The sequence below is a fragment of the Rissa tridactyla genome, chromosome 3 (genome assembly GCF_028500815.1).
Source record: "Rissa tridactyla isolate bRisTri1 chromosome 3, bRisTri1.patW.cur.20221130, whole genome shotgun sequence".
NCBI lineage: Eukaryota > Metazoa > Chordata > Aves > Charadriiformes > Laridae > Rissa > Rissa tridactyla.
The window spans coordinates 86,731,582-86,752,794 of record NC_071468.1 but is presented as its reverse complement, the minus strand read 5'-3'; the positions used below and the strand labels follow the sequence as shown (position 1 = coordinate 86,752,794).

Sequence of the window (21,213 nt, the reverse complement as noted above, 5' to 3'; positions counted from 1 at the left end):
GCTTAATTTGCTATCTCTGCACTCTCATATTCACTGCTGGTTTTACTACATGCTTTGATTGTAACTTCAATGACAAAATAGCACCTAATACTTCAACAGATCTAGCACTTAAAAAAAAATACTTGCATCATCACTACAAATGTGGTACAATAAGAGATGTTACAACTGCTTTGAATAAAAAAACCCAACACAAACAGTTAAAAGCTTTGTTTTCAGTCACCTAAAACATCTACAGGTTCAGGCAACATACAGAGGTTTTCATCAAAATCTATTACTCGAACATCAAAACTAAGACTAACACACCACCACTTTCTCTAGCTCTTTCACTCAAAACAAAATCTATACAAATTTACTTAAGAGTTGGTAGCTGGATAGCCCACCAACTACTAGTGGTGAAATTCCTTCTTTTTCAAATCCCAGCACTAATGTCACATCTCTTCTCCCATGATTTCTCTCTTTCTCTTTTCAAAATTTCTCACCTTTAGCTCTTTGTACCATAAATTCTAAATGACAGGGGCAACGGTTAAGTCTTACAACTGCATGCAAAAGATTTCCAAAGATATCTTACTTCAGAGAGCTACTGAGAAACATTATGTGCTTATGTTGAACACCAAAAAAAAAATAATTTGGTCTCAAGATAATAAATTACCTTAATGCAAACCCATTTGACATGGGTCTCATGACAGTATATTTGCCTAACCTAGAAGCTGAACAAGTTCTCTGCAGGAGAAAGACATTAGACTGACCCAGATCTGTCTGTTTTGAAAGGGTTTTGTTTGGTTGGTTTTTTTAAGCTGAAAGCCTCAAAACACCTACACTCCAAAATTTAATAAACTGTTGGAAAAAAAAATCTGAATATGGTCCAAACAACAGAATTTATCAAAATTCTAATTATTACCAACATAAGACAGAAGAAATTTGGTCAAGGATGGACTGGCAACCAGAAGTGTTCTACGAGCAGCTGATAATTGAAAACGCGCAAGAAGCAAAAGAGATATGCAACAATGCAAGGTTTTGGAGAAACTGAATTTATTAATTAATCAGGGGGGTTGGTTGGTAGGTGGGTTTTGTTTGTTTGTTTGCTTAACTTAAAAAGCTTCCTGTGCTTAAGCTTTCTTTCTTTTTCACGTGCTTTAAGTTTTCTCCAGATGACACTTCAAACTTTCTTGGAGAAATTTTGTAGACTGCTGATCAGTACATTTCTGAATATTATTTGGATATGCCCTGACCAGTTATATTTGAAGAAGTTAATTAAGGTATTAGCAGCATAAACACTTACACTGGAATAGAGAGATCGCCACTGGAGAACACCACAGAGGCAAGAAAAAAGAATGATGATTTCTCACACACATTCAACAGGAGCTAAAACAGCACATACGAGCTTAACTGTCATACATTCTATTGCATACTGTGAACACTACTTGCTATTACAGCTGTACATTTATTACTGATTATCTCTATTGTGTTAGCACCAGAAGCTCCAATTAGTAACCAGGCCCCATTATATTAGATTCTGTGCAAGTACACAAGATAACACGGTCCTGTATCAGATGGCTCAATCTGAATTTAAACCAAGACACGTGACTAACAGAGCAAGAGCAGAGCAGCAATAAGAGCGATAACAGAACTGCTCATTCACCTTCCATAACTACACACAAAAGCAGAGAATCGCGTTTGAACAACAAACATCGCCTCTGCAAACTGCAAATCCAACCACTGCAAACCAGCCAGTTTCCACTGCGACAAAAGTTCTGACAAGCGAATTAAAGAAAAAAGGGTCATGGTGGCCACACAGATTTAACCTCACAAGCAGATAAAATATCTAAAGTCATAGAAATGGTAAAATCTAAGGTTTCATTAGAAGCTACTTTTCATTCACTTCTGGTCCTAAGGCAAGGTCCATTATTAATTATAATTGGACATTAGTGTTAACGCGATAATTCAGGGAATAGGATGAAAATTTCATTAGCAAAGAGTTACAGCTCTTGGCATTAGACAAGCAGATCTCCAAATCACCTACCAGAGTATTAGTAACTTTAGTCTTTAAACTTTAAAAAATGTCAACTACCAAATATTATGTTTTATACACTATTTTTAGCATACACAAATAAAGGCAACTGTTTCAAAGGCTCATTTGCTTCCACATATATCCTGTTCATGCAGTCCACATCAGTTGGGCCCAAAATACATGCTAGAGGAATGATTTTATCAAACTTCCATTTTCAGTTCAGTTTGGTTGGTTGGGGGCGGGGGTGTTGTTTGTTTGGGGTTTTTTGTTGGCTTGTTGTTTGTTTGGGGTTTGATGAGTTTTTGTGATTTTTGTTGGGTTTTTTTTGTTGTTGTTTTTTTTTGGGGGGGGCAGGCTTTACACAGTTCTGAAACTGACTCGAGCTACATTGAAAATTAAAAACTGAAGTTTCTTCTTTATGTGGTTGTTTAGTATTTTGCACCATTAAATTTGAAAGTACGTTTCAGGAAAATATCATTTAAGCTAAAATATGGCAAGTTACTTGGTCTTCCTCAACCTACAGAGTCAGGAACAAGAACAGAACTGTGTCTCCCAACCTCCAAATCCAATACTGCACCCACCAGAGCACACGGCCTCTATCCTTTTTCCCAGCTTATTAGGATTCATAAAGACAGCTTTGAAAATACTCCTCAATACGTAAACTCACATTGAGCATAGTGCTTGCCAAATCACATTTACAGTAAAATTGATCTCCTAGAAGTTCACAAAAGCTTTGCAACTTACTTCAATTTTATGATGTGTCTTACCTATGTTTATTTCCCTCAGCCAAAATCCCAGCAACTGTCCTATCAATAAGGTTACATATAACTTTGTACTTTGTAGGAGTTTAAAAACCTTAAGTATAATTAAAAAAATATAGCACAGCTTCCTCAAACTTTGAGACCTCAACTTCTGAGTTTAACACAAAATTAATTTTCTGAAAAAAAGCTACAAGTAGCAAATGGATTAGCATGGTTTTTTAAAGGAAGCTTAAAAATACAGCTCCTAAAGGAGTTTTCTTTGCCCCACAGTTTTTCTTTAGATGGGTTGTATCAAAGAAGATTATTTATTTCGACACAGTATCAATGCCATCGCTTTTTTTTTTCCTTTTTAAAATATGCTTGTGTTCTGTATTATCATATTAAAGAATGCAAAAATGTAAGAAATTCCATCATCAACTCTAAGCGCAAAATACACGGCAGCTCTCCATTCCCAGGGGAGGTTCATTACACATCCTAGAATTGAGTCTTGTGAAAGCGCTGCCCTCCCACACAAATAAGCATTTCCCAACTCAGAACAGCAATTAGCATCACTAATCCGTTTGCTGACGCAGAGGCAACAACGAAATCCTGCTGCAGATAACATTTTCAATTTCTTAATTTCTTTTTATGATTGGCAACGCTTCCAAACCATGAGGACCTCGCCACTACGTAGGTCAATCACCTAGGACGAGGCCAAGCCACTTTAGCACTTCACTTTGGACTGTGCCATTCCCTCCTGGCCCAACAGCAGCAACTTCTGGCCAGACCCACCTAACACTGCAGAAAGGGCCAAGAGAATGAAAATTAATGACTGCCCTCTACCCACTGACAGTAGGAGATCGTCTATCTGTGTCACTAAGCTGCTGCAGTTCCATGTCCTGGCCTGAATCCAGACTGTGCTGGATCTAGAGTAACAGTTTAAATTAGAGGAGTTTGAAGTTGGCCTGTGGCAGATGGAGCGATACACCCTAAAGTCCCGATAAATGGGGAAGGCTCAGCTTGCTCTCTTCTCTCATATTAATTGCTGCTGGCAATGGTCGCTGCTTCAAACTATGTCTCCTGAAGGATGACAAAGCCTGGATACAGGGACACTAGCACAGGAAGTTATGTGAAGACTCATAATATTATTTTCAGTGTGCAAACAAAAGGAAAACAATGTCTTTTTAATGTCAGCACACTGACAGCTCTGTCACAAATACCATTTTCAAACTTGTACACGTTTTCATTTGCACAAGTACATAGCATATCAGCCAGCAGGAAACACTGCTACACATAAACTGCTGTAGATTATGCATTTGACTTGATAACCCGAGTTCTAAACAAAATTTTTAAAACCAAGACACGGGCCCTTGGACATTAGCCTGCTCTGAATATACCAACACTTTGTATTTCTCTCACATACTTACAGGTTAAATTCTGCCACCAAAGTCTCCCCAGTATTTGAAACCAAAAAAAATCCCTTAGAGTCTGACTGACATTCATTTCCAATTAACAGCCTCCAGCTCTAATATTTCTTATTCATGACCTTGCATTTTCTACAACTAAATATCCTTCCAGTTTTATTATTCTGCTCCTCAGTGAATTCATTTGTTTGTCAGAACACACTTGGTGTCTGTTTCAAAATTCTTAATGACAATATAAAATTAATATTCAGGATCTCTACTTGTGGCTTTCTATAGATTATCTTCCAAAACCATCCACTACCATTTTCTTTCAATCTATTCGTTGCCTATCGTACAATTCAAGCAATCTTCATTTGCCTCAATCTCTATAATAAATCAAAACTTTGTCAAAGTCCCAAAGCATGAGATCAACCACTATTCCTGTGTCAAAAAAAACTATTTTCCCTTTACATGGTATACAAACTCTTACCAAAATGGTTGAACTCGGAAGAAATGCCATTCCTCATCTAAACTGAAGGCTGTGTTCCTCAGTCCTGATTCCATTAGCTACTTCCCTTAATTTATCCAAATCTGTCATTTTAGAAAGGGAGAGTCTACATTGTTGATCTATTTTCACCTCTCATTACAATCGTAATGTTCTAAACTTTAAGCAAAGCCTTTTCATCAATGACCCAAACTTATCTTCTACAAACAAGATTTATTTTTCTTTCCTCAATGTTAAAAAACTGTGTTATTAGGCTGCTGTTCAGTAAGTATCTCTTATTAAATTCAGAAGCACATGGATTTGTCACTGGTCAAAATTCTCCACCAATTCTCCACCCTCAGAAGAAGACAGAATTCAGCTTCTGATTAAGTTTCATAATTGTAAGGTGTCTACTTTAGGGTGAAAGGAATAGTTCCCTAGGCTTCAATAACTGTGTTGGATAAACTCTTATTATATCAATGGAGATCTAGACACTCAACTTGCATTAGATGTTAAAGTGTTGCTCGCAGCGGCAGCTCTGATCAGGTTGGGTATCTGCAGCAAACTCAGCAGTAACCCAGAAGTACCTTAACAATCCTGTAGTGATTTTTTTAAAAAACTGAATTCCATAACATTTTTCTATCCTTCAGCTATTATGAAAATAATACGTTACCCCCATATTTTAGTTTGCATCTTTCCTAACCAACGAATGCTTTCCAATACTCATGTTACACTCAAGAAAGTTATCCTAGCATCTGCCATGACAATGTCTAATTTCATGGGAAATTAGAAGGTTCCCAATACCCAGCTTCATATTCTGAAGCATTTGTTCAAGCTACTGCTGCCCTGACTTGAGGCAAAAAAAAGTAATCTTCTTGTCGTATTGATCACTTAATATATCAAAATGAAATGGCTGTGCTTAATTTTGATAATCATAGAATCATTTAGGTTGGAAAAGACTTTTAAGATCAAGTCCAACTGTAAACATAACACTGACAAGTCCACCACTAAACCATGTCCCTAAGTGACATACCTACATGTCTTATAAATATCTCCAGGTATCGATGAATTGATATTCATCAATTCATCCTGCTTATTTGCGACCACAAAACTTCATTTCCACAAAATTCATTAAGGTGGTAATCCCTGCATATATACACTTTGTGCAAGTTACCACTGTAGGATAACAGATATCCCATGGATTATACAGGTATTCAGTCTCCGTATCTTTACTATTCGCCACTCTCCTCCACTGTTATCTCACTCAACATCAAATTCTCTTCTTCTTGCCTGCCACCACTCTCCTTTAAATTCTGAATGCAAGTTTCCCTTTTCATTTGCTCCCCTTGACAAGCAAAGGTCCGGAGAAGATTTTTTTTGTGACTTTTATGACCCTGAAAAATCATCAAAAGCGAGGCAATGAATCTGCAGATGATAACATTTACTACGGAAATCTTCAGAATGCCCCAAAATACAGCAACAAACAATGCATGTTTCGATATCCAAAGGTGCCAAGACACAGGCAGCAAGAAATTGATACGACCACACTTCCCCATTTTACAAGGTTCTAAATTAACTCTGTTGGCTGAGAAAACTAATACAGCAGCTACTTTTTAGAGGTCAGTCAGAGCACAGAAAAACACCTGCAGTCAAAAACAACAGCAAACAAATCATTAGGTCACATAACAAATAGGAAGGTGTATAACACAGAAATAATGTGGCACCATTATAAAACTTATTGGTATCCCCTAACCTGGGATACTACGTGCACCAGCATTAATACGGAAATCAGTTTCGAATAAAGGAGATAACGGTAATACTATGGAGCGTGGAAAAAAGCCTAAGTGTGGAAACTGGCATCATTTCTCCTGCTAAAGTATCATAGTTTAGACTGAGTTCAAATTTTAGTTTTTCCTGTTTTATAAATCAAGGACAAAGACGCCTTTAATTAATTTAACAGATGGCAAATTCAAAACCAATGTAAAACTGCATTTTCTATCTAAAGTATTATTAGACTCTGAAACTCTGCAACAGAGCTGGTAAACCCAAGAATTTAGCAAGGTTAAAAAACACTATCCAGTTACAGCGTTTTTCTTGACTGCCTTCCAGGGTTTTAATTAAGTTAGAGTGCTGTGTGGGTTTTGCTTCTTTATTTCTAAAAGGATATTAAACCTCATGGGTTAAATTTGAAGTTGTCTTGTTACCATTATTTGACCTACAACAAAGGGTAAATTAATCTACAACCACTATATACTGAAGAGTACTTACAGTGTATCGTGATATACCTGGTGTAAAACAGGAGAATTATTAACTAGCTAGAAAAGATGTGACCAAGTAACAGAATTTGTATACTAACAGATTTATTTTAAATACTAGATTCTCTTTGTTTCACCCAAATTTTAATGACGCTAAGCGGTCAAGTACATATTAAAGTACATTTCTACACAGAGGGAGGAATGCTATTGGAAAACAACTGTGCAATATAATGTTCTGATTACTTTTTTTAAAAGCTATAAGATTAACGGAACAAATTGTGTCTCAAGCTTGACCGAACTACTGAATTCTCTTATTTTTATTATTATTATCATTCATTGCAGACATGGAGCGTCAAGCTTGCTTGAACTTGTTTGACTCCATCCATCCTCCACAAATTTTAGTCTGAAAATATCTTGGAGATTTAGAAGGAAATTCATGCCTGAAGCAATGGGGTCAAAAAATAAATAAATATGCAAACCAGCAGTTACTCAACAGTGTAAGAAAGAAAAATAAATTAATTTAGTGTCAGTCGACAAGTAGTTACATTCCTTCTTTCCTCAAGCAAGAGAACCATAACATCTCTCACGGAGACCCCTAACACAGCCGTCAAGAAAAAAGTACCACAGCTTTGAAAAGGGAGGTTCCCTTAACTTTGAGCTGATTTATGCCAGAATGAATCCTGGGTCAATTCTGCCTACATCAAGGCACAAGCCACAGAAGAGCACAACTGCCATTCCTGCTCACAGATTAGAAGATCAGCTGCAAGAGAAAGCGCTCCCCTTAGATATTTGCATAGTTAAACTTTACAAACCGAATGTCATTCTTCCTGGAACAAGCTTAAACCATTACACTTCATGGATGTACCCGTAATCCCCCCAAGAGAACCAGCAGCACAAGATGCGCTGTTCCACTATCAAAAGTGGTCTGGGAGAAAGGAAAATAAATAAATAAACCAGTAATCACTGATACTTGTCTCTTGAACATCAGGTACACATACAGGCACACCATTTATCTTGATCTAATTAGAACATTTTAGGACTACAGTTGAATACTCTAAAATTAGTATTCATAGCACAAGCTACATAATAAGCATTTTAATGCATTAACTATTTATAAATAAACAAAAGAGCTGCTTAGAAGACAATCTGTGCAAATATTCAAATAGTTATATATGAATAATCAGTTAAGCAGTACTTTTCAAAGAGCTCAGAATTGTGGTCATAAAACTTTGTGAGCTGTCAAAAGACTTCAGAACTGCGAAGCATCAAGTCTGCTACTTCACAAAATATACCTCCTGTATGGTATCACATCAGGAGTGCTCCTTGACCACTTAAGAAAGGGACTTTAAAACCACAGCTTCCTTCTACCACTTCTTTTCAGAGTCTTGATGCTGTTGCAAGCACATTTAAATGAGAAAATGCAACCTAGAGTGAGAATGCCTTCTTTGGCCATTCAAGTCAATTTGGGTGCAGACTGGGGATGACATTTTCTGTCACACCTGCTTATACATTCCTCTACATTGATTCAATGATTTTAAAAACACACTTCAGGAGATGGAAAAACAGCAAAGTGATATGGATGTGCCTCAGTAATAAATAAAGGAAGAAATACATAAATACACCATCACCACCACCACCACACACCCCCCAAATGAAAGCAACACCCCAAACCACCCACCCCAAATGCAGCATTAAGATAAAAAACAATTTCATCCTAGCCCAACAGCCATGAAACTAACAGACCCAGTCTATAATATACATCTCTACTTTAAATAATAGTGCCTTGTGGGAACTTCTTCAGAGTAACAATATTTATATCCAGTAGTTCCAGACATTAGTTTAACATCTTACGATACTCCATGCTGCCTCGTTTCACCTACAGTCTCCCAGCCAAGAGACTCCTAGTTCACAATCAACATAGTTAAACAGGACCAATGAGTTATCTGGTGATGCTCATGAGTCTGGCTACCAAAATCTGACAACTCCTTTTCCGCCGCTACAAGACCACCAGAAGGTCTAGGCACGGTCTCATCCCCTGTACAACAGGTAAAAAAGGAGAAAAGGACAACATGTCCTTTGACAACAGGTCAACAGATGGAGATCAAGAGGCTCACCCTGAGCTAGAATGTCGTTACTTTGAGATAGGGACACAGTAAATGCTCTGAAAGTGCCCTTAATCTTACCTCAATTTATGAAAGTTTTATTTTTGCACCCTCAAATAAAAACTCAAGTAAGCATACAATATTCATGGGTTTAAAAGCTATGGGAAACAGGCTGATATCAATCTTGTAATCATAAATTTATTGCACACCACAACTGTAACGTATAATTATTAAGATGCAGAGTGAGCAAAGACTCACATCTCAGCTACTAAAACCTGAACTTTCTAGTCTCAAAACACATAATTCCTGTCCCCCCCCATCTTCTCCTCCTCTCCAACCTCAACACACAAAATAAAACCATGAATTAAGCATCTGCTTTTTCAGAAAATTAAGAGGAATGCTGTTTAGAGTGCTTCGCATCTATGAATTGCTCTTTTCAGCAATCATTAGAAAGGCAGTTTATACACTATAATCCAGAATCATATACGTGACCTTTATACACTTTTGCAGAAGTTTGACGTTATGTTACCATTACACACTTAAAACTAAACTGCAGGTTCCTAACAACTGATTAGTACTATAGTCTATAATAAGTATTTATAGCTTTTAACCTTGACTGGATGGGGGAAAAAATGCTTTATTACAACCGTTTCAATAACTTTCACAACTTCAATTTCCAGACGAAGTAAATGCTATCTCCAATTAAGTATATTATTCAAAATGAAGTCAGTGAAATAAATCCCACATGGGTTCCAGACTCATCCTAAACCAAGGTTCTTCCTGCTCCAAAAGTAGAACTACAGAACTAGTTTAAATATGGGCCAGCATGTTTTCTCTTAAAGAACTAGTTAAAATAATTATAAAGAAGGGCCACAAGGGACTATCCCATGTAAAGAAAAAAAGCATTTCCCTTCCAAAGACCTTCAAAATGTAGCATGCAACAAAGCACTGCAGAGTTAAGGATAAGAGAATAGAATCAGCTACTTCACCCTTTTAATTAAGGTTTTTGTTCCAAGTCTTCTCTTCAAATACCATCCCATTTTGACAGTTTCATGGGAGTAATAGAAAAACCTTTACAACTACTACTTTGAGATAATAACAAATGTCTGAAGAGTAGCTGTCCTACACATGCGAAGGATGTATAATTAGCACTCAACAGTTGAGGCTTTGCCCATTGCTGATAGTTCCATAAACACATGCTTTGAATAAAACTCATTTAACTTGGAATCAAAACACTTGAATTAAGCCCAGTTGTTCACAAAACCTATCACTCCTATAAAAAAATTCCATTTGGTCCTGAAAAAATCTAATCGGTAGATGTCCAAACCCCCAAATATTTCTGTCCTTTAAAGTTTCAGATCACAGAAAAGTGCCCCAACCACAGAGGAAGGGATACATAGCATTACCAACCAATGGTGCAGAACTGATATTTAAGTCTATTTCTTAAGATAAGTGGGGAGAGGAGAAAGGGAAAGGAAAGGAACGTGTGGTTTAAAAGCACCCAGATGTGTGGGTTCTTCACCTCATCCTATCATTAGGATACACTCCTTCCTGACCTCAAGACCATAAACGTGTATAACCCTAAACATGACTAAACGACAAGAGACTCAAAACACAATATCTAAGAATTCACTTACTCACTTACAGTCTAGGGTCAGAAAGTAAGGTGCCCAGAAACCAGGTTCTCATACCTTGAGAAAAGCTATTTGCTCACAAATGCCTTCCAGTGACTAACGGCCCTAAACTTTCCTGTTAGCACCTTTTCCAAAGCCATCTGTCAAATCTCAACATCCTACATTTTTGTCCCTCTCCTCTAAATTAGGAAATAATCCACTAACAATTGTGTAAACCTACACTTCAGGCATTTTCCACTAGTAGGCACAAAATTCCACATCCATGAGAATTTGGTCATGTCATTTGTACCAATCTGAAAATTAATCTATGGCTTCTTTCTCATTCCCAACAGCCTCCTTCAAGTTCAACTCCACACTAATATCTTTGCTCCCAGGAGACAATCTTTCTGTTCTCTAGATCTGCTTTCATGACAAGCTGGTTTCTTGTTCCTAATAATGAGTTCTCAAGTGCATAGATTTGTTTTTTAATTGGATTACTACTACTCTCCAATCTTCTCTGGACCCCTTCCTTCTCGTTATTATATCAGCTTTCTCTCTAACCTCCCCCTTTCTCTCAGGGATCATAATTTTACCATGAACCCATTCAACTACCTCTTCTTTAATCCTTTGCACACAGGCTACCACTCTTCTTCCTTGCCATCTAATTTTGTGCTAGCCTCTTTTACCTTTTAATTTCTAAAGAAAAAAAATCTGTTTCTCAGTTTTCTCCTTTTTTTTTTTTTTTTAGAGCTGTTCTGTAGCAATGATCACCTTTTCACAAGTTACTCTTGTCACATAGGAGTTTTGAATAACTTTTCATATTAGGAATCTACAGTTTCTCGGTTATGCATGTAAGCTTCATCTCATTGTGTAAAGGATCACAGAATAGGGAAAGAAAAAAGTATTTAGCCATGCAAATTCAGGGAGAAACTTTCACCTTGTCTTCATTACATTTTAATAATATGCATGAAAAGTTACCTTAAAATGCACCCAGGTGACTTCCTTCAAGTAATGGTCACAAATATGTTTCTGAGGCAGATGCAGCTACCAATAGTTTTAAACTTCTTAACGAAAATAGAAATTTTCTTCAATTTGTACAAAAAGCTAAACTAAAGAAAACTGTGAAGCTATCACAAGTTTGATAATATAGTAACTTGTGTGCTTGGGTAAATCAAAATTATTTGATTAATAAACACAATCCAAAAATTTGGCCAGCAGTTTTATCGCACATTTAAGTGTAGCTTTACTATTTTAATTTTGTATTATGATACCAACAAAATGAGTATTGTTTATGCAACAGGCCTTTTTTTCTAACATGTAATTTGCTAACCATGAAAAAAATAACTAACTTCAGAGATGTTCCTAACTATTTTGATGCAAACACCTTTTAGACAATTAGCAGCAATTCTCAAAGAGCTGCTTTACATTCTGTATCTACTTGTTCGCATTTAGATATCTGCAAGCCATCAAATTTGCATGAATATTTTTCAAATATAATAGCCTTTGGCAAGAACTAACTGTTCTGCATTTTTTTAAATAGCTGCCTTACCATAATTGCAACAGCCATAGTACTATGATCGCATTTATTATTTTTTACTAAACCTGCATGTGTACAGATGTGAAAAATAAAAAGGTACTCATACAAATGTAGGAACATAACTTACAGCCCTTAATAGCTTGCATTTAGTTCAGGTCACATTTTACCATTATAAAACCTAGTCCTGTTTGATTGTATTAATTTGAATTATTCCACAGACATTTTAAAGCTTTTTTATTATTCTTAGTGGTAGCAGCCTTTTTTTAAAACTGGTGTCTCATTACTTTACCAGCCCTACTCCTCTCTGAACATTCAGCTCCACTCATTAGAACAAACATCTGCTACAAACAGTATTAATGAGATACATATCAAGGGATACAGCAAGCCGCTCACCACCTGGGTTAATCACTTTACAGCACCAAGTTGATAATACAGAGTCATACAGTGTGCCCTGATCACACCGTTACAATTATCTTATTCAGATAGCAACTGCTATTGCGGAAACACAGCACTACAAAATTGGATACATTTGTAAAGCCATACATACCTTGTAGCTACGGCTAACATACCACCTATATTTCATCTCAACAAAGCCAAAAGGCATGATTTTAGTAGTGGGAAATTTGCCCTTTGGATTTCCGTGCCTTATGAATAGATTAGCATTAAAATTATTTTTAAAACACCAGAGGTTTGACAACTGTTCCAATAAATATACAGGATAGAATTCACATCAAGCACGTCAGAATAGCTGCAGACTTAAGTGATTTATTTTTCTTTATAATAATAATTTAACACACTATGACTGTAGAGGTGTTTTTCCCCAAGAGCTGCATATAATTTTTTCATACACGCAAATAGCTGTGACAAAGGAAATACTTTTCCAAAGAGACCCAATGGTAAGCGAGCTTCAAAGCTCTTTTAATTTAAAGTTCATTTGTCTAAACTTGAGATGCAAATGTACACATCTTCACACACATAGGCAGGACACAAACAGGAAGGAAGTAGTATTTGTTCACACCACGTTTCCCTTTGGAGCAAATGTGCTCCAGAAGGAGAGCTGGAGCGAGCACAAGGAAGCATTCCTTGCTGATGCTCGTGGAACCAGGGCTCTGGAAACAAGGCACAGAACAAGCAAGACCACGGTATAGACACAAACTCCGTGAATCAGGACAGACTAAGCAAGGGTAAATCAAAAGATTTTGAACTCAGGGCTGCAGGAGAATGGAGGAGGATGAACTTTGACCCAAACCAGACTCAGAACCCACACATTTACAAAAGTGTGTAAGATTTCCCCCAAAATACTTCATAGAACCACTGACAAATAATTTAACTAATCGATTTCACAGTATTTAGTCAGGACAAGATGATAAGTAGCAGTCTTTCATTTAGGAAAATACTTCCTTTCTTTTTTTTTAATTATGGGTAGAAAAATACAATGATAGTAAGAAAGCAAGAAAACATGCACTGTTCTACCACCGAAAAACAAACGGACAAAAACCCCAAAAACCCCAACAACAACTCAGCTGTAAAACCACAGCAGTGAAAGTTCAGCTCCAGATGAAATCTAGGAATAGCAAATGCCTTTGGAGAAAAGTAAAAGTCCTCAATGAAATTACTGACAGTACATGACAGTTAAGAATCTACAAATAAAGGCTTCAGTCATGAAACCTCTAGAGAAAGCGACTTTTGCAGGAATAAAATGCAGATATTTAACAATAGTGAAATTTAAGAAGTTTGGCTAAGTTAAGCAAATATTGCGATTAACTGAGATGAAAGTGTTTTATTTTAGTGAGAAAGTATAATATAAAGTTATTAGCTGAGCATCTGCTGTTCCCTGAGTCCAATCAGGTTGATGAAACAGCAGAGCCTTTTTAAGCAGAGAGAGAACAAAACAAAAAAAAGGTATGCAAGCCAAATAATATTATAATAGGCAAACCTTAGACTGCTGCATCTTAACAGAATAGTTCCAGAGATATTTGATGTGTCATCTCCAGATAAAGTAAGCAGGGGATCCATAAATGGATCTCCACTAACTGATGTCTTAATATTAAATTCAGTAAGGTCACGCCTGTCAACACAAGCATTCAGAATAATTAATGAAAATCTGTTTAATTGCATATGGAGTCCAGATCGTTGGAGAACAACAAAATAATTAGAAGCATGGCCAATGTGAAAACTGCCATAGTAATTTTTCGTTGTTGATTAGGGTAGCTATCACGCACAGTCTGTAAATGTCCAAATAATAGCTCAGGTTTTCATCTTTAATCTCTGTTTCATAACATGCCTTCAGCTGCATTCCATTAACACTGGAGCTTTGTAGCACCATTTTCTTCTCTGAATATACCTATCAATCTGTGTATCTCCATCATCAACTGCAAGTTATTATGTTTTGAGAAAATTTAAAGGAACTATTTAGGTTCCCTCAGTTTTATTCTTCATCCATTCTGTTTTGTCACCGTTCTAGAACTCTAAAAAACGCAGGACAGAATGTCCAAAATACTGGAAATTCCTATAAGAAACTACATGTGCACTTTTATTTTGTTCACAAAAGGCAGTCTGCCAGGTGCACTACTATTCAGTAGTATTCAGAATGTATATATCCTGTGCATTTCAGTAAGAAAATAAGAATATTCTGTAAGATTTCAATTTTCCTAATGAATAACATATGACAGACAAACTCTTCATATTAAAAATACAAAGAAAGAAAGAAATGTGGAAAAATAGCTCACAACCCTATAGAATAGCACTAATTGTAATTTTACAGCATCTTAGTACTTGTTCTAGAACATACCAAGCTGTATTAGCTAATGACCCATGGTTTTGAACAGATTATTCTTCAGTGGCAATACACTCTAGAGACACTACAGATGAAGCAATTTTTTCCTTTTTTATCAAATGGCCTTCTCTAAAGAAATTATTTTAAAAACAGAATTATTTTTGCTATTACTATTTCTTGAAGCAATAGGCTTAAATTATATGAAAACATTTCCATAAACCGTCTTTAATATATACTAAAATACCAGTGTAAACCAGTCCCTAAAACAAAGGCTTCCTGAGGGACTAAGCTGTGAAAAAAAGCAAGGAGGACCAATATCTGCGCTGCACAGGACATTAATACTTTGTAAACATATTTTCATAGTTTTAGAAGTCAAGTCCACAGGCAGTATATCTATACTGTGGATTAAAAGCATAATAAATGCAAAGACTCCCATCTGGCTCTTTGGATGGTCAGTTTAAGTTGGCTGAGTTTACTTGCGTAGGCTCAGCAGCTTTTGAATGTACTGTACTGCTCTGAGAATAAGCCTGGGTCTCCCAACACCGTGTTTCTGTAACCTCGCATCCTGAGAACACCTGCATCACATTACCCAAGTGCTTGCACACATGGCCAGCCAGTGTTAATAAGCCAAATATTCCCACCCATTTCTTAATGCTTGGACGCAATACTGAATGCAAGCCTGCCTTTGTATTTTCACACGATGCTCTGTCCAAGCTAATAAACCCTTGAAGTACAAACTCCACAGATGAGAGACACCTTGAGGGTCTTTTTCATAGGAGACAGCTTAGTCTGGCTGAATTGTGCTCAATCCTGACTGACTCCATGTGGAGCCACTTGGCAATTCTCATAAAACATCCAATTCCCCAATTTCCACGGTTTTCATTTCCTAGGATATTCCATTCTATTACTAAAGATAGCAAGCCTAACAAAACAAAGATCACAGGAAAAACTTAAGACGACAGCCTACACCATTTGTTGGTTTAGTATCAAAACTTTGTGATCTCAGCATATGGAAGGGAGAATGCTTTCCATTGTACTGCTTAAACAAAACTTCTTCTGCCCTGATCTGTACACAAAACCAGTATTTTAACTTCACCAATCTGAAAAGAAAAATTCTTACCTCCTCTTTTTGAAAGCATACATCTCATCCGCACAACTAATGCATTCTAACTCATACTCATGTAGAACACTGAACTCTCATGTTAGTCTAAAGCACTATGAACAAATGAGGACAACAGTCCTCCTCTTACCATGTGTACATTCATTGTAATTGCACTTTTGCTGATCAAGTCAAAGCAGGTTCAAAATTTATTAATTTGCTCTAAGTGAATAAAACTTAAAGTCATTGCTCTTAGTGCAGATTACAACTGCTTAAATACCGCTGTGTGTAGAGAACATCATTTAGAAATAAAAATCAAGCTATTGAAATTAATGAGATGTCACACAATTTAAATTCTTCCTCTAACTGAGGCAGTATTGACTATGATGTCAGAAATTACATTATTAATTACCTACGACAACATCCACAACAAAAAGGAAGACTGTGATCTGAATGCTATGGGTAGCATACGTTAAAACCATTTCCATTAGTATCTGGGATTATTGATTTTAGTTTTGAAACCAGAAATATTGAAGAAAAACAGAAGGTTAGAGTATCAATCCCCACTGATGATGATTTCAAAACCTCAAGAAACTGTTTTTAATTTCACAAGCATAACAACCTAAATAAAACCTAAAAATATTAAATCCTGTGAAAACAAGCATGATTTTGGAGGTTTGGAATTTTACTCAAGAATGATTTGTCTGTATGAAGAGCCACAGTACCTCTTTGTAAGAGTACGAGGAAACGGGGCACCTAACATCTGGGGGTTTATTTCAATGTGAATAGCAAATACTTTCTATGCCTCATCCAAACTGCTGGGTGTAGAGGCAAGAGACCCTGTGTGACGTGGCTTTTTCATATGAGACAAAAGCAATGAAAACCCAATGATATTAGATGCACGTTTAGACAACTGAGTTTCATAAAGTTGAGACAGATGTATAACCAGTTACAATCAGAGAAAAAATTCTTTTGTCATTCTGTATTTGATGACATGTGGCGTTTCTCCTACTTTGAAATGCTAACGTGAGAATACTGGAGAAATTAAATACAAGGATGCATTTGAAAGCAGAAATAACAATGCTGAAGAGGTTCAACACACCAATCCAATCAGGTTATAGTGTGTTGTAAAAACAAAAAAAAAAGTCACCCCTACAAGGAATGTAAGAGAACTGGCTGCGGAAGATGAAACTATTGACTCTTTTGCTGACCAGAACTACAAGTTTGAACAAAGGATCGCAGTACAAATAAAAAAAAACACTATGAAATTTCTAATAGTAGTCAGATTCTGAAGGATCAACTAGAAGTTTTAATTTAGCTTTTATAAACAAATTCTTTAGCTTAACAAACTCTTACTGTTATCTGAGATTATTCTAAGACCTTGGTGGCAAGTCTTGGCTGACAGACAGGCAAGGGTCATGGAGAAGAATAAAAGTACATACATTTAACAGCCAGTCTGCAGAACAGCTGCTAAAAAGGAACTTGGCCACAAACTTCAGCAAATGTTGGGTACCAAGACAGCAAAAAAAATTAATCTCTGGAGTCAGTTTTGTTGTTAGAATGTGCTTTGTCCTTTGTACAAGCAAATTCACTTTCCTCAGAAAATACAAACCGTCTACCCGATTTACTCAGTGTTTCTTTTTCATTTAAAATGAACTTACCGAGTGCCGTCTGCTTTCCAGCTAACTTTGTATGGCTTCTGCTCCAAAAATTTAATATTTTGTTTGTCCATGGAAACAGGCTGTGCTCCAGGGAATCCAGACCTAAAAAAAAGAACCGTGTTTATTAATGTTCTGCAATAAATCGTCACACAAGGCAATACAGTTTTACATTAGACTGAAGTCACACCTTGTACCAGACTTGCTGCAAGGTTAACTTTGTTAGAACATCTTCTCCAGTAAGGTATTTTGCAAGAGGAACCAAATGCCTACCTAATAAGAACAAGAATTTGTTCATGACAAAACACTAAATTATGTAGAACTTCAAAGTTTTAACTCTGGAGGAAGAGATATTTGAATTCAAAATTACAAGCACTAGAAAAACTATAAGCACCAGCAAGTTAGGAAGCACTGTGAGCAACTCCCTGGATCATCAGCTTTGGAAAGGAGGAAATCTGAGATATTAAAACCAACGTTCTCATTAGCATTGGACAGAAATCCAAGTTGGCTATAAAAATGAGTATTAAACCTTAAGACTTAAGGGTAACAGCAGCTGTATAAATAAGTTTACTGCCTGAGTAAGCACTAAATTTTGCACAAATACCTGGAACTAGACTACGTCTGGTATTTGCACAGCAATAATTAATCTGAAAACATTTTGTCATCTCAATGGAAAAGCAGTTCTAGAATCTTGTTTCTTAGTATCAACAGTTGATCATTCCATTTCATAGTACAATGCAAGACTCATCTGTTTCACTGTTGAGCGTTTTTGAGGCTTGCTTTTTGTTTTAAGCAATCCATCCAAACACAGTCACCTCTTTTCATTTTTACAATAAGCTGTTTCCTTCTGCAAAACTAGAAATGTAACACTAATTTCTAGACAGTATAAATAAACAAGTTCTAAATGTTCGCATACCCTTCCCATCCACAGAACTGCTGACATTTTTGCTGTATTCCTCCTAACTTTGGTTGTGTTGTCACCTGGGTCACACATTTAACTGTTATTCCTTCCAAGAAAATTGCACCCTAAATAAAAAAAAAGTAAAAAAAATAATTAGTATTTAAGCCTTCAAAAAGCAGATCAGAACATGTCAATAGAAGATTAAAGCTGTTTTTCAACACTTGACTTTCACAAGCTTAAATATTCCTTAAAGATTCTCCCCCAAATACCCCAAGATATATGATCTAAGCTTTACCAGTAAACTCACTGGTAAGCCATATTAGGAACACAGGAACTGAAATCAGTTATTGGGCAGGGGGCGGAATTAAAGATTAAAGGAGGTAAATAGTAAGGGATAGGGACCGTTTAGCTAGCACTCTCAAGAAAGATCCCACATCAAGGTACACCATCAGTCTGACTCATTCGTTTTCACTTGCAACTAAAATGTTTTTATTAAAAAGAAAGTATACTAGTATCAAGTATTTAATAGTGAATTGGTCACATATGGAATCTGCAGGGATCAAATTAATCAACCTTAGTACACAAAATATTATATAATCATAAGGTAGTGTAAGACATCTATTTGTGGATGAGAATCTGAACCTTACCAGTATTGTAAGCTTGGAGCAAATCCCTGTACATTAAAGGTCACAAAACTCTTTCTGGCAGAAGCTTTTGTGACATCACTTTTAAGTGTTTCAAAAAGTACGGCCTCAAAATAAGTAAACTGGAAACTAATGACAAAACTGGCCTATGAAATGTTAAATACATTTTTTTTAATACATAAATAGCATTTCTAGACCAACAATTCCATGCTTTTCATGATTCATGGAAATGAGAGCTGCTCACTAAGAGTAGAGATGTAACGTGTGAGAAAAACATATGTAGCTTGGTAATTACTGAACTAAAGTTACTAGAAAACATCTTTAGACACGAGGTTTTTGTTGTTGTGTTTTGGTGGATTTTTTTAAACAAAAATCTCAGCAGATGAAGAAATTAAGTTATACTTTTCTCCCTCCAAACCTTTGAGATGCATGTTTTCAATTAAATGTTAATTTTATCAGACCTAGATGGTAATTCCAGTACAAGAAGTTCAGTTACATGGTTCTACCATGTTCCATGTCTCAAAAGTTAAACTTACATTGTAGGGAAAACAATTGAAACTATGAAGGCACTTACGCAGCAGCAAACTTAGAGGGCTCTCAGTTGATCTATGACAAACTTATTAACAAAAGCGAAAACATCAACAGCTGGTTTGTAACAAAATATTTGTGTAAAAACATACTTGCATAATTTTATTCTCAATCTAAACCAGGTTACTAAAGTGGAGGTGCTATCCTGGATGCCACAGAAAAGCCTAAGGAGAGATCAATGTAAGAATACCGAAAATAGAACTCTAAAATAACTTGTACATGCCAGAAAAAGTTTGATTCCAAGTGGAATAAAAACAAATTCTGCACCACACCACCAATAAAGCCACCAGGTCTACAAAGATACATCATTAAAGACTTCTACAGGGATCCCAAATCGACCAGATTTATTTCAACAGCATCTCAAATAAATTCTCAGTGCAGACTAAGAAGATCAAAGCACAAGGTTTCTGCCTGTTGAGCTATGAATCCTGCAAATGAAGATATAAGTATTTCCTATCCGTTCTGTAAAATGCTTGAAACTTGCCTCAACAAATCTAGCTGCATACTACTGATGAAAGGAGCCTTTTTGCTCCCTTCCCTTTCCAAACACCGTGGCACTCACTCATCTGTTCTACTCTTCAGCAAGTCTAGGAACTAAGTTGGCAAAAACAACATCATAAATTAGTAATTTTCTGCTAAATTAGTATCCTAAACTAGCTCACCGTAGGATGAGTCAGCACTAGTGCCAGCACAAAGGAAGCAGAAGGAACACAAGTAGAGCCGGGAAAGCAGGACTGCAGTTTTCAGTACAGCCTGCATTTACTTAAGACTGGCTCAGTTGCATCACCAAATCGCATTCTGAGAACAGAACATCCTATAGAAATAAGCTAGTTCAAAACCTTAATTACCTTAAGTTCCACAGACTTTGGGTGCATCACTTATCCCATATTACGTATGTGGGCACCAGCAGGTGCAAGAGCACGCAGGTGACTGGGTGAGGGAGGCAGACAGTTACACATGCCTGGCCAGCACGTGGTCTGAATTCTGAGTAAGTGGTTAAGAGCACCACGAAATAAAGGAAGATGCTTGTGCCTTGCTTCTCAGAATAATAGCAGACTGCAATGGCAGTATGACTGCTAAGATTTAAGCAAAAGACAGGCAACAGGAAAGACTTTCCAGAAAAGAAAAAGTCCTGAACATGAAACTGGTGCCTGCCGTTTGAAAGGGTCTCTTGCAGATTATCTAATGGCAGAGCCATAGTACAGTCAAGTTTCCCTACAAACCAAAATCATCCGCATGCTGCTTTCACGCCTGATATAATTTTAAGCAATTTAGAAAATTCTCCAAATGGTAAGAAAGGTAAAAAGTTAGAATGAATTATTCAAAATTACAAAACGTTAGCTTCTCATAACATAGAGATTATACATCCTAATTTGGTTCTAGTAACTTTGCTTTGTTTGTTAGT

At 36.5% G+C, this 21,213-nt stretch overlaps 1 protein-coding gene across 2 annotated transcripts in view; it reads right to left on the bottom strand.

Annotated features, from left to right (window-relative positions):
* The window catches only part of RNGTT (RNA guanylyltransferase and 5'-phosphatase), a 188,731-nt gene that overhangs the window by 138,912 nt on the left and 28,606 nt on the right, over positions 1–21,213 (bottom strand). For both annotated transcript variants that reach the window (XM_054194690.1, XM_054194691.1), the window contains exons 7-8: positions 18,592–18,701; positions 17,679–17,780 (exon numbers count right to left, since the gene is read on the bottom strand). In XM_054194690.1, the coding sequence (XP_054050665.1) occupies positions 17,679–17,780; positions 18,592–18,701 (212 nt within the window). The remainder of the gene's footprint in view (positions 1–17,678; positions 17,781–18,591; positions 18,702–21,213) is intronic.